This window comes from Sebastes umbrosus, chromosome 17, assembly GCF_015220745.1.
Source record: "Sebastes umbrosus isolate fSebUmb1 chromosome 17, fSebUmb1.pri, whole genome shotgun sequence".
Classification (NCBI taxonomy): Eukaryota; Metazoa; Chordata; class Actinopteri; order Perciformes; family Sebastidae; genus Sebastes; species Sebastes umbrosus.
The window spans coordinates 13,451,564-13,465,937 of NC_051285.1; the positions used below are offsets into that span (position 1 = coordinate 13,451,564).

Sequence of the window (14,374 nt, forward strand, 5' to 3'; positions counted from 1 at the left end):
TGTAAACAATCACAGGAAACAATTTGAATATTTAACACACCCTTCTTTGATTAAAGGGAAAATTCACCACCTTTTATGTGGATGTTCAGTGTAGTCAATTGAAGCAATAAATTCCTCAGTGCATGCTATATTGACCGAGAAAGCTGCAAAATCTGTTGTTCTTCCTGCATTCAGCACCGTCATTTGACGTGACAGTGACATAGTTGGATGCAAGGAAGAACTACAGGCTGCTATTTCAACTTGGATTTCTAGTCTCCGCCTCTGGGTAGCCAGGGGGCGAGCATGCTCTAGATGCCGCTCGAAGAAAAGACCTTCCTAAACCTGTTTGTAAGTTCCATAAAGTCATAAATAAACAGTCATAAATAAAGTAATAAAAAAACGTCCTCCTTCACTTCGCTTATATTGCAAACTAGCAATGGCATCCCAAAATATGAGTGCAGAGGATGTTATGGATACTTTTTACAGTGTTTTGACTGAATCGGTTATTCAGCTTTATTTATTCGAGTCAGAGCATACGTCAGAAGAAATACAGCAGAGAGAGGCTGCGGCTGCATTAGCTATGCAAGAGGATATGGATTATGGGGAACATGGACATCAGAAGCTGGCACGCAGTGCATCCTGGTGCATGTAGGCTCTGCCGGCACGACTCCGTGAGCAGGTGAACTCAGCTTTCTCGGTCAATATAGCATGGACTGAGGAATTTATTGCTTCAATGGACTACATTTACCATCAACACTAAATGGACATCCAAGTGAATTTTCCCTTTAACAACCTACTTGTTACCAGTTGTGCAGTATTTCCCACCCCACTCATGTGAAACTGCAACTAAATTAAAGCAAATACAAAGAGTAATTTGCATATTCTTGATCCAGTCAAGAATATGCAAATATATTGCGCGCCAAGCTCCCCAGACTGTGAGCAGAATACATAGAAACAGCACTTTTTATTTGGACGTATTGTTTTAGTTAAATGTTCATATACATCGAGACGGGATTCAGAATAAAATTATTTTTATTTCAATCCAGATCCCCCTCCATCCCCTTTTGGATGGACTCATCCAAGAAGTCATAAACCTGACCTTCAAGCACTTCAAATACAAAGAAGGGTAAGAATGATCACATATGGAAACACAAATAATTTACTAGAATTTATTGAATGAAGCGCAATTTGTAAAAAGTGCATACTGTCTTCACTTTTTGACCAACTGCAACATATTCACATGCAGTTTTGACATCAAAATGCATTTATGCACAGCTCTTATATAAACAAATATATATATATATATCTTATACATAAAAATAAATATAACAAATGTGTGTATTGTTATTACAGTTCTGCACCGTACTATATACTATAATATTAATTGTTGTGTTTACTTCTTTAGGTATCTGGGACCCAACACAGGCAACATGCACATAGTGGCTGACCTCTATGCTGAAGTAGTGGGAGTTGTAGCTCAGTCCAGGTAATGTGCAAATTAGTGTTTATACTACATGTGTGTTTGTGTGTGCATGCACTTTAAATGTTTGTATATCAACAGCATCAATGTTATGTTTTTTCGGATTGTTTGTTGCAAATTTGTTGAGGTAATCTCCAATTTGCCACATACCCATATAAGTGAAAATCTCTGTAAAACGTATCATCTGAAGTTCTTAAAAAATATCACATAGCTATAGAAGATGCAGTCTGGTACAGTCAAGGAATTTACAACTATTAAAAATGCTACAATTGCACTTATTTTTATGCCACTGTTCACAAGGCATGTGTGGCTATCACTTAAAGGGGCTATATGTAAGAATCAGAAATTGCTTGTTAACAGTGACACCTGTGGCTGTTACGTCAAACACAGTCAGCATCCTGTTGCTCATGCTTGTGCTTGCACTACATAGACGCGAGCGAGCATCGATCAAAACAGTGAGGGGACACACATGAGATTGAACGTGATTGACAGCTAAAACCACAATATCAAGATATAGTTCACATGCTTGGCAGTAATGTAAGCTTACCTGTTCAATAGAACAGCTCGGGGTCCATTTTAAACACAAAATCAAACGAAGGTCCCTCCATGAATCAAAGGCTGGTGATGTTGATCCTAGTTTTCCCTCGACATCGGTCACATTCCTGTTTTGCGAGACGGATTTTCCAAGAAAAATCGTCCCGCATTCTTTACATTAAAAGCAGTCTACAGGCTGATAGAGGAAACACAGAGAGTTGCGGAAGGTCTAATTTTTTTAAGTTGGGTTACAACCTGTTCAAACATTGGCATAAAAAACGATTAAAAAACGTTTATACGTGTAAAAACTTACAAACAGTACCGTTTAAATATCTACATTTCAGTTTTAAATGTGGATTTATTTATTTATTTTTACAGTTTAGAATGAAATTCTTCATGTCTTTACTCTCAGTAAAGGCAAAATATGTAATCCAGGTATTGAATATGTAGTTACAGTAGCTACCTGTCCTCCTCTTGACCCCCTTTTCAGTGGAAACAGCGATTACTAATGCTGTCTTGACTACAAGTGAGGAAAAGAAACAAATGCCTGCTCTTCCCTGTGTGCTACAGTAGTAGTCTGGTTGTGTGTGTTGGTAAATACGTGTGTGTGTGTGTGTGTGTGTGTGTGTGTGTGTGGGGTGGCAACTGAGGATAATGACACTCCAGATGATGGTCCTCCGTCTGTGTAATGTTGTGATGAGAGATGAGCACTGTTCCCATTTTCCAGGAGGTTATTACTGTGATGGAGGAGGTTCAGAGGGCGGCTCAGTCACTGCTGTCACACGCACACCCACACACACACACACACACACACACACACACACACACACACACAGGACACTAATAACAGTCATCGATTTAATAATGGATCAAAGTCAGTACTTTGAGATCTGGTCTAGCAGAGGCAGACCGTCTCTTGCATAGATGGTGGGTTTTCCACTTGATTAAGCGTCTTAGTTAATTTCTGACACCCTTTCCAGTGTCATTCATTTGTAGTACATTATTTACACACAGGGCTGTGAAAAGGTTGAGTACACACAGGCAATAAACAATCTGGGCGCATACTTTATTCTTGGCATTATGTTCGTGTTTTTACAGCTTGGTTTATGGATCACAGTGTTTATGTGTATCTTATTTAAACGCTAAACAGAAGGCCGATGACTGTTCCACTTACTTAACTGCTGTGGCAACCCTTGTGAAGAATGCGCAAAAAAAAAACGCAGACGCCCAAAGAACAAGTGCACGCATACACATTCCCTCCACATCACCCCTCCAGATGCCATTCTAAATATAGGCCTGCAGAGCACTGTTGGTAAAATCTATTTGGATGGTGCGCAAACACACACACAAGCAAAAAAAACAGGTGCATACAGGAGAAAGTTTAATATTAGCAAATAAACACACATGGAAAGAAATGTTTGCTGCTTTGTTGTAGTAATTCCACAAACCAGCTGAGATCTGGGTATGAAAACATTTCCTAACACTCCAGAGAATAGAGCGCCTGTTCACATCTGTTTGCCATTTCCCCGGCAGGTTCCCAGCAGTGAGGAAGAAGTTCATCTCCGAGCTGAAGGAGCTGAGACAGAAGGAGCAGAGCCCCTACGTCATCCAGTCCACCATCAGCCTCATCATGGGACTCAAGTTCTTCCGCATCAAAATGTACCCGGTGGAAGACTTCGAAGCCTCCTTCCAGTTCATGCAGGTAGAGCTGACATCACTTAACCTGTTATTTACATGCCAGCAAGTTGTAAAGAGGCTCTGGTTTAGGAATCTCAAGGAGTGTTTACAGGACTGACGTGCTTCTTTCTCTGCATACATTCATGTCCGGAAGCAGTTTAGTGCTATCAAAGAGCTATCGTATCGACTACCGAGACGTTCCACTGACGCAATTAGGAGTAAAGTGTTTGTTTATTGGCCCTTTGATGGTAATTGCAGGGGTGAGAATGTTTCTCATTTCCTTCGCCCATAACGATGCAGGGATTATTTAGAACCAGTGACTTTGCATTAACAGAATTATCATGTACACACATTGTTTTCTCTAACTGTCTCTGACTCTCTTTCTCTCTTCAGGAGTGCGCGCAGTATTTCTTGGAAGTGAAGGATAAAGACATTAAGCACTCATTAGCCGGCCTCTTCGTGGAGATACTCGTACCTGTAGCTGCTGTAAGTGCATTTCATCTTACTGCTGAGAACACCACTCAGTGCACTTTTGGATTCTTTTTAAAGCCAGAGTCACATTGAAGTTATTGTTTGTCTTTTAAAGTTACTTTGAGGAACTTTTAACTGGTTATGAAACAGTCACACCCTATATGACCTACGACATAAGTAAATAAGACCATCAGCGAGAAGATTGGCTATTTCTATATAGTTATTCTTAATGCTTGTCATCGTGCCAACACATGTCCAACATGATCAACACACCTCGTAGTAGCTTTAAATAAAAAGTATGTCTGTCATCCAGCTGTACACGGCATCTGCTGGTCTAAATATATTATGATTACACGACTTTGTTGAATACTCAATTCTGATTGGTCAATCATGGCATTCTACAGTCTGTTATTTCTTTATAGCAGACCGTTGCTATGTATAACAGACCGTTGCTATGGGCTCAGTTCTGATGTCTGACTCTGGCGGACCATTTTTGTGTCAAATTATTGATTTCTTAAGTAAGTAGCCGTGTAATAAGCGGGATAATGTACAGCTAGCGGGTCATTGTTGTGAAATAAACCCCTTCAGGGTCATTGCCACATCGCCCTGTCGGGGTTTATTTCACAACAATGACCGGCTCGCTGTACATTATCCCTTACAGAATAACCTAAATCGTAACCTGAACTGAATACATAGTGTCTTATCGGTCTGTATGCATCAAGTAGGGTTTGAGTCTTGTAAAAACACTTCTCCAAACTAACTTTTGGGTTATTCGTCCTCCCCCTAGACTGTGAAGAACGAGGTGAACGTACCGTGTCTACGAAATTTCGTAGAAAGCTTGTACGATACCACACTGGACCTGTCCTCTAGGAAGAAACACTCTCTGGTAAGTTTCTCTTCATATTCTGTTTCATCTCTGCTCATCTCTCTTCATTTCCTCTCCATTAACAGCAATCAGTGAAAGCACTTACTGTAACTCTCCCAACATGTGGGCTTTTTATTTCTCTATGGAAAGGAGGCAGGAGTGCAGTATTCAGTACACAGGCTAGTTTTTTGTAGCAGTGCCAGATGGGCAATATTTGTCCACGGCAGAGAAACAGGCAGGGGAATCAGCTAATTAGATATCAGTACTTCTCCCTTATTAAGATAGTGGTCCTACACAAACAAGCAAAACGACGCTGTTTGACTGTCAGGACTGGTTTGAAAATTCCCCTTGTCACTGCCTAAAAGTTTTAATAATTAATGTTAAGGAAATAATAGATCAGGAAACAATCTCGGATGCAGTATTACCAAAATTGAACTACATTATTTCCTGGTAACAAAAGCTTCCTTGTTAATCTTTCCTATAAATTTCTTTTTGTCTGTAGTTTAGTTCCAATAGTCGAGAGAAATACAGCCCATCCAATACGTTTTTTAAAAATCTTTCCACTGCAAATCGATTTGTTTCAAGTATTTTCAAAACTCATGTTAATTGTTTTTATGTATTTTAGTGCGTAACCTACCTTAATCTTTCTTTATTATTATCTTTTTGATTGGTTTTAAGAAAGTAATGTTTTATGACTTGATAAGATGAAGCTTTTTTGTAGTCCAGCAGAGCAATGCTTTCTGAGGCATTGCCTTTAGTTTTCCCCTAAATGTTGCCCCACCTTTGGGTTGTATTCCACAGCCATCTGATAGACAAATTGGATAACAAAACATGGCACCAGGCTGCCGTGTTGCATTATTGTTGGTTGCTGTTGCTATTTGTGATAAGGGTTGGACGGGTTCCTGCTGCTGTGACACAGACTTGTCCTCGGGGCTGCAGACAGTACGCGCATTTCCTTCGTCGGATTCTCCAAAATACTCAGAACAAATCATGCTTGACACACCTCTCTGCACACATACTGTATTTTGTTTTCACTTTTTCTTAGCGAACAACGCACAGCCATGCATGCATGCACACAAATAAACAATAACCTGCCATGTCAGAGCAGAATGGACAGACATGATAGGAATGGCAATAATGTGGTACATTTCAGTAATTGTTTTTCTTTGACATTACCTGAGAGAGAGGAGACACTGAGAGCGAGAGAGACAGATAACAAAATGCCAACTTTGATAAGGAGTGACAGGTAAATCATGCGCTCCTCAAACCGATTATTTTCCAAAAGCATTTATGACGAGGGTGTAACTGGACTCACATTCATGTTAAAGAATGATCTGCATGCAGACTTACACAATCTTACCAGATAGACTGAACAGACGAGACACCAAGTTCACATTCCTGTATGTGAACTTTATGTTGAAAGTTTTCTATAAACTTGTGTATTGGTATTAGGGATGAAATGGTTCAGGTAAAAAATTCGAACAGTTCGGTTCATTTGAAATAAGTTATGAGGCTGATTGTGTATTTTTGTTCATGTAGAGTTCGGCTCCCATTTATTGTCACACGAGAAATCAAAGCCTATTGAAGGAGGCTGCGACACGGGTGGACATGGGTCTATTGTTCAAACTAGGGCTGCCTCCTCTTAAGTCGATTAGTTGACTAATCGGTCGTTTTGGTCTTAGCCGACTAAGAGTTTTTTAGTCGATTAGTAATTTTTTACGCTTTTTCATGCTGAATGACTTATTTGTAAGAAACTTATGAGCACATCTCTGGTAAACACGAGATTCAAAGTGGTGCATTTGTCTGGTTCTTTGTGGAGAAACTCAATTTTACAGATCTGTCAATTAAATCAACTAATCAATGACTTTCTTAGGTCGAGGACAGCCCTAGTTCAAAATGTTGTTGCTTTAATTTTGTCCATGAAATGAAAGAAAAAATGTGTTCACATTTCCAAATCCATGAATGAATTAAACGTGAGGCTCCCCCATTCTTCTAATGAAACCTAGTGGAAAGATAAAGCACAGAGAAATAAGTGTTTTGTTTCGTTAAATTGACTCAATTCCAGAGAGGAAGACATAGATAATTGAGGGGGAAAAAAACAGGTTAATGAGGGATTTATGAGGCCTGAAACAAGTGGAACATGATTGTGAAAAGCTTCATCTGAAATAATGTAATTGGTTTTAAATGATAGAAGAAGAGCTCAGAAATTTCAGATGGACGTCATTAAAGGTGTATTATGTAACATTTCCGCATTGAAATGGCTAAAGATGGCTAAAAATGACTACCTACAGTATGTTATACATTTGTTTAGTAGTGTACCTACATTATCCCAAATGTTTCCAACAATGTTCAAACCCACAGAAATCCTCCATTATATTAATGGGAACGGAGCGATTTATTTTGTCTCCTGTCAATGACGACATATCCAGGTCGTCCCTTCTAGTTTCCCTCCTATTATATCCAGGGAAACACAGGAAACAATGGATGATATATCAGAGAGCGAGGAAAGAATACATTTATCAGATACATTTTCATCGGCAATGGTGAAGACGCCAACTCCCATGATCCCACGCCACTTCACGGCGTCATCAAACTACTCCTTTTTATAATTGTTTCGATTGAGAGCCCCCTAGCGGCAGAAAATACATATTATGCGTTTTAAAAGATTCAGCGTCTAAAAACAATTTCAAAGTAATAAGCTGCATGCGTGTAGAAAACTGGTGAGGAAGACAGCCTGAGTCCTTCATTTTATATTTACATTCAATGAATGAACTTTGAATTTGATGCACCTGATGCAAATGTCTCCCGTCTGTCGTCTCTCTCTCTCCATGCCAGGCTCTGTATCCTCTGGTGACCTGCCTGCTGTGTGTCAGTCAGAAGCAGTTCTTCCTCAGCCGCTGGCACATTTTCCTCAACAACTGCCTCTCAAACCTCAAGGTAGGTAATGGCGGGGGTTATTTGAAAGATCACAAGCAGTGTTGTACTCAAACAATGCAGTCTGTGCAATAAATGTCTGGGGAATGATTTTGACAAAGCGACAAATGGCACATGCCCACACTGCTGCACTAGCAATACCTAATACCTCTTCAGCTATTAAATCAACCATCAGTATGTATTGCCTCGAGGGAAACACCGCAGGTTGAGAACATGGTGATTGACGTGGGCTCATTTAGACTTCTGTTTGATTCCTTATCACACTGTATATGCTGAGGAAGCAGTGTATGTAGTGCATAGAATAAATCAAGGTACAATATGTGAGGAATACCTGTCTTGGTATGTCTTTTTGGCTGAGAGGAAGCCCTGTGAAACATTTTTCTAAGATGTAGGTATGTGAAATAGTGCACCTGGACCTGGTGAAACACAATAAATCTTTGTCTGAATGCAGAATAAAGACCCCAAGATGGCACGCGTGGCTCTCGAATCACTCTACCGCCTGCTGTGGGTCTACATGATCCGAATAAAGTGCGAGAGCAACACTGGAACACAGAGGTAACAGCCCCATGTTGTTATATTTCTGATCAACAAGATGAACTTTTTTTAGCATCAATATGTCTCCGTTTACTATATTGTGAAACCTTGTTATAATTGTCATGAACAAACTCTGTTTGTCGGCACTTGTCGGCTCATGTTACCGCAGTCTTGGACAGGGAGGAGTAAGCGGAGGGGTACTCAGTTGGTTGCAGTCTGCAACCACACCACTAGATGCTGCCAAATCCTACACACCGTACCTTTTTAAAAAGAGAAACATGTAATGATTTTGCTGAGGTACTTAACTTATTTCTCAACACTTTCCCTCCCCTCTCTGCCTGTGTCTCCTTTCTCTCGTCTCTCCTTCTTCCCCCCCAGCCGTCTGACATCCATCACCTCCACTCTGTTCCCCAAAGGGAGTCGGAGCGTCGTGCCCAGAGACATGCCCCTGAATATTTTTGTCAAGATTATCCAGTTTATCGCACAGGTGTGTATCACATTTGCGCACACATCTAGGTTGCTCCTTTCTGCCTCAGGTCATGAGAAATGAAGGGGGGGTTGTTGTGTTTAGTGTGGAGCCAACAATGTGCCAACTTCCAAGATTTATTCTGTACTTCTCTCCGCTATCACTGAGAAACACAAACACCGGTTAATCAAAAATTCTTAGCTGACAGAGTTGCAGAAACTGGTTAAAAGCTAAAAATATAAAATTTCAGTACCTACTCCCACAGTTGCTCCGATAATACACGATTACCAAACTGCATATATGACATTTAGTGTAAATAACACATAAATAGATCATAAAAACGTATTATATCCATACATTATCTTGTCTTTACACATCTTGTGTTATTTGTCATTAACTCTGAAATCCTGTTAACATCGGTTTGTTTGTCCTCTGTTCAGGAGAGACTGGATTTCGCCATGAAGGAGATCATATTTGATCTGCTGAGTGTTGGGAAACCTGCCAAAGCCTTCAGTCTCAACCCAGAGGTAAAGAGAGCATACACAGACATTCAATCGTGCGCACACAATCGCACACAGATCAACAGTGTATCCCCTGGCCATGTTACGAGGATGAGCATTCCAGTTCTTATTTGTAGTCCTGAGTCAGCGAGGAAGGTGAAGAACTGTATGCTCTCTGTTGGTGCTTTAAATAAGGACTTTTTCAGCTGTAGTAAAGATATGCACTCCGGGTTGATTATATGCAATGTGATAACAGGATTCTGGTCATATAATCAGAGACAAATCATTAAAATCACTGCAGATTTAAGGGTCACTCCATCATGAAGACTACAAGTTTGAAAATGAAATTAATCTGGAGATGTGGAGTTAGAAAGAAGTGTGCTTACCAGAACCCTGTAGCCAACTCCTCATCTCTGCTTGAGGCTAGCGGCTCAAGGCTAAGTTACCTGCTACTACCATAACACTCCAGAATCTCCAACCAAGGTCTAGTTGCATTATGGGTAATGTAGGCGCCAGGTTTTGACAAGGAAAAAGTATGCATGGAATAAAAAAGATAGTATCTCTGGTTCTGCTGCATTAGTTTTGATCTGAATACTCTTTTAACCACAATAAAACATTATAAACACTCACAATAGTGTGTTATGAATAATTCCAAAATATTTACAATTTCAGGAAGACATCAGGATTTTCAGACTACAATATACATTAACCATTAATCATACTGTATTCATGTTGTAGTAGTAAATTACAGACACTGTAAGATCACTTCTGAGAAGAAAAACAAGTCCTTTATTGAGAGGCACTGCATTATTGAATGTTTTAAACAATAATCATCGCACATAAATATTCATACACAGTAGAAAAAATATTCTGTTGTGTCTTCCAGCATATGAATTCTGCTTGTCAGAGTGTAAGCACTGCCTGGTGATGTGCGTTTACTCATTCCAAACAGACACACAGTGAGGATGCTGTGCTTTATCTGTGTTCCAGCGTATGAACATAGGTCTCCGGGCATTCCTGGTGATAGCAGATGCTCTGCAACAGAAGGACGGAGAGCCTCCCATGCCCAACACAGGAGCCACTCTGCCCTCTGGAAACTCTTTGAAGAAAAAGAAAACTTATCTCAGCAAGACGCTTACTGAAGAGGAAGCCAAACTAATAGGTCTGTGTGTGTGTGTAGGCATTCAAGATAATGTAACTTTAATGTAGTCTCTAAACTCCATGTACTGTCTCTCCACAGGCATGTCCTTGTACTACTCCCAGGTGAGAAAGGCTCTGGACAACATCCTGAGACACTTGGACAAGGAGGTGGGTCGTTGTATGATGCTCACCAGCGTCCAGATGCTCAACAAAGAACCAGAGGACATGATCACGTATGTTACTACAAAGTGCAGCTGAGGGTTATTCTGTTTAATGCTGTATTGAAAGCACAAGAAGCACAGAAAATAAATGTCACGTATTTGAAATTATGCTATTTTAGTATGAGCTTTTGGCACAAGGCCTGATAAATATGATATGTGATAAATATCTTTTGCATGTTTATAGTTGATATATCTTTTGCAAACATGACTTACCTGTATTTTGAGTTACAAATGGCTAACTTTCCCTGCCTTAAGCAAGTGTTAGCGTGCCTAACATCCCCCTCCGTCTTTGACAGTGGTGAAAGGAAGCCTAAAATCGATCTGTTCAGGACATGTGTGGCTGCCATTCCTCGTATCCTTCCTGATGCCATGTCTAAACCTGAGCTCATTGACCTACTCTCACGGTGAGTTAGAGACAGGACAGCTAACATGCTATTACCTACAGAAGCCCTGAAAGGCAAGCGAGAAAATAAAATTGTGGTGATCCACATTCTAAGTGTGATGTAAATTGTTTTCTCTCCTGTCTTTAGGACTTAAGAACAGGTGGAAAAAAAGGTTTTGCCGGGATAATTTTTCTAAGTTAAGAAGGTTAAGAAGAATGTGCTCTTTTGTAAATAATAGTAATAATCCACAATTAAAATCCAGTACCGTATTCATTCATGGATCCTTGCAAGTCACTGCATTTTCTACAACACTGTCCTGTAAATATTTCAAAAATAAAAGCCTTGTGCTAACAAATGAAGGAATTCTGTCCACAGAAAAAATGCTTTTATTTTGAAACAGATGCAGGAATAGTTGAGTTAAAAACAAATCTTTACTTTTTTTTCATGTCTGTAACATATTCTACAAATACAGACATTGAAGCTGTAGTAATGTTGCTGGTATGATGTCAATATACTGTCAAAAGAACACTGTCACTGTCTATTTTTGCCATGAACTGCGAATCTCTAGAATGGATGCAGCTGACATGCAGCCGAGGCACGCCTGAGCTGCACTGCTCAAGCGGGTTTGTGTGGCTGCTCTAACCTGTCAACATAGACGCCGAAATAAAAAACAGGTTCCGCAGCCGCCATGCACTGCTGAAGTTCCCTGTGTGGCCCAGAAGAAAGATTATCCTGGCAAAAACATTTTTTCCACCTGTTCTTAAATCATAAACACAGGAGAAAAAAAACAATTTAGGTCAGACTTAGAAAATGTATCACCAGAATTTATTTTTCTCGCTTGCCTTTCAGGGCTTCCGCAATTACACGCTATATAAAACGCATTTTTTGATTAAGCTCTATTCTGTTGAGTTATCACTGATAATTTTTGTAATATTTTTTGAAGTAATATGTGTTGGAACCCTTATGAAGAGGTTTCTCTTTCCACCAGTGAGGTAGCACAACAAGATGTTGTTTATTCAACTCTGTTCATGTGTTGTCATATATCCCCTCAGACTTACTGTGCACATGGACGACGAGCTTCGTCTCATTTCCCAAAACTCCCTGCAGAGCCTGTTACTGGATTTCTCAGACTGGAGGGAGGACGTCCTGTTTGGTTACACACATTTCCTTCTGCGCGAGGTATCAATTAACATGACAGAAATGTGCAGCTACCTAGACAGTTGAAGATTATATCTTGCATTTGCATTGGTTGCTTTTCCTTTACATGTTTGTGTTTAGGCTTGGTTTATTGATTAACACCAGAAAACAGAAAATAGTAATACAACTTTACCTATTTTTATTTATATATTTTTTCACAATGTTGCCACGGTACACAGCTCTGTATACACATTTCTTTACTCTAGTATCTTTACTTATTGTATGTAAATTTCTTTGAATTTGACTTTGGCAGCTCTTATAAATGTCCCTCTCCAAACTGTTCCAGGTTCAAGACACCCATCAGGGTCTGCAGGATGCGTCTGTGAAACTCCTTCTCCAGCTGCTCACACAGTGGAGGTTAGCGCTGCAGCTTCAGGGGAAGACGCGAGGTGGAGTTGAGGTTTGTAGTTTAAAATTCTATCTTTCAAAAATCAATTTTACACACATATTTGGTTATTTGTTCACACATCACGTGCAATATCTCAGATTACTGGTTGTTTTATTTTTCTTGTTTTGAAATACGGTGGCCCAAAGATGTAGCTCATCACTAAAAAAAAGGGGTTGGGATGCTTCACGATCGTGATTTCACAGATTGAATTACTGGTCAAACAAGGTGACTTAGAGTAATATTTGCTACTCTTTACCAACATCTCCTCCCTCTGTGTCTTCCCTCTCAATCAGTCCAGCCCCAGACTGCCAGAGCGAAGCCCTCACGGCTCGGTGCTTCATGCGGTTGAGGGCCTTGCCCTGCTGCTCCTCTGCTCGTGTCAGATCAGCACGAGGAAGCTGGCTGTCGGCGTGTTAAGAGAAATACGCTGCCTCTTCACAGCTCTGGGACATGCAGAGGTACAGTACAGGAAGCTCACATCTTCACCAAACAAAAACATAGTGGAGAACAATTCACAAGCTTCTCTGACTTTTTTAAATTTCCCTATAGATTTAAAGAAATGAATAAACAGTCCAAAGATTACCAACATGTATAAGGAAGGCAAATGTCTACCAAAGAGGGAGAAAGGACATATACCAGCCCTATATACTCCCTAAAAATGACATTCCCATACAACTAACTTGCATGCACACACGTTTGGAAAGAAACGTATTTTGTCGCGGTTTGTCTTTTACGCATCACAAATACCTTTGTAAATCTGTGGACGGCCGCAGCGAGTGACTTAGTACAACGAGCGACACGCAGAGCAGGTGGCGTAGTATATCGAGAGACCGTGAATGAAAATACGTTGATTAAAACAATATTGAATAATAACCGATATAACGAGCGAGGAAGTCCACTACTGGCGGGCGGGAGGTGAGGTGGATGGGTCCAACAAATGCCGGACTTTCTCACAGACACCAGACTTTCCCCCAGGAGACTGGTGTTCGTGTCCCATGTGAAACGTAATAATTTCTTGCATTTAAGTAATTTTAAGCCAAACTATGACTTTTTACTAAATGTAACCCAGTAGTTTTGTTGCCTAAACCTAACTAAGTAGATTTGTTGCATATTGGTTTTGTTTTGTGTTAGTGTCATAGTCATTTTAAGCCAAACCATGATGTATTTTTACCAACCCTAACCCAGTAGTTTTGTTGCCTGAATCTAACCAAGTAGATCTGTAGCATTTTCGTGTTGTTTTTTTTCCATTTACAACGTTAACCACGTGTTTAAAACTGCGACCGTAATCCAGGAGGAAATACGTTTCCCTCAAAACGTGCTTTGGTTATACAGTTTAGTTGTATGGGAATGTAATTTTGCGGGTGACAGGGTTGCATATATATATCTACTATACAGTTAGGGATGCACCGACACCGATACCGGATCGGTTATCGGGCCGATACTGACTCAAATAGCTAGATCGGGTATCGGTGACAATGAGGCCGATATATTAAATTCAGTTCTGTTTATATACTATATATATTATATACTGGAATTTTAATTCCTGTTTAAGTTTTAACCAATTCGTTGCTGCATTTTAAAGGTTTACGCTTTTTATGCCAAGTT

The 14,374-nt window shown here is 40.1% G+C and overlaps 1 protein-coding gene across 11 annotated transcripts in view; it reads left to right on the top strand.

The window, feature by feature from the left end:
* fryb (furry homolog b (Drosophila)) overlaps nucleotides 1-14,374 on the top strand; it is a 73,902-nt gene that overhangs the window by 30,350 nt on the left and 29,178 nt on the right. For all 11 annotated transcript variants that reach the window (XM_037748832.1, XM_037748825.1, XM_037748828.1 and 8 more), the window contains exons 6-20: nucleotides 1,026-1,105; nucleotides 1,385-1,465; nucleotides 3,527-3,695; nucleotides 4,064-4,156; nucleotides 4,929-5,027; nucleotides 7,842-7,943; nucleotides 8,392-8,495; nucleotides 8,853-8,961; nucleotides 9,381-9,467; nucleotides 10,431-10,602; nucleotides 10,681-10,813; nucleotides 11,098-11,205; nucleotides 12,237-12,363; nucleotides 12,668-12,781; nucleotides 13,063-13,227. In XM_037748832.1, coding sequence (XP_037604760.1) covers nucleotides 1,026-1,105; nucleotides 1,385-1,465; nucleotides 3,527-3,695; nucleotides 4,064-4,156; nucleotides 4,929-5,027; nucleotides 7,842-7,943; nucleotides 8,392-8,495; nucleotides 8,853-8,961; nucleotides 9,381-9,467; nucleotides 10,431-10,602; nucleotides 10,681-10,813; nucleotides 11,098-11,205; nucleotides 12,237-12,363; nucleotides 12,668-12,781; nucleotides 13,063-13,227 — 1,743 coding nt within the window. The remainder of the gene's footprint in view (nucleotides 1-1,025; nucleotides 1,106-1,384; nucleotides 1,466-3,526; nucleotides 3,696-4,063; nucleotides 4,157-4,928; nucleotides 5,028-7,841; nucleotides 7,944-8,391; nucleotides 8,496-8,852; nucleotides 8,962-9,380; nucleotides 9,468-10,430; nucleotides 10,603-10,680; nucleotides 10,814-11,097; nucleotides 11,206-12,236; nucleotides 12,364-12,667; nucleotides 12,782-13,062; nucleotides 13,228-14,374) is intronic.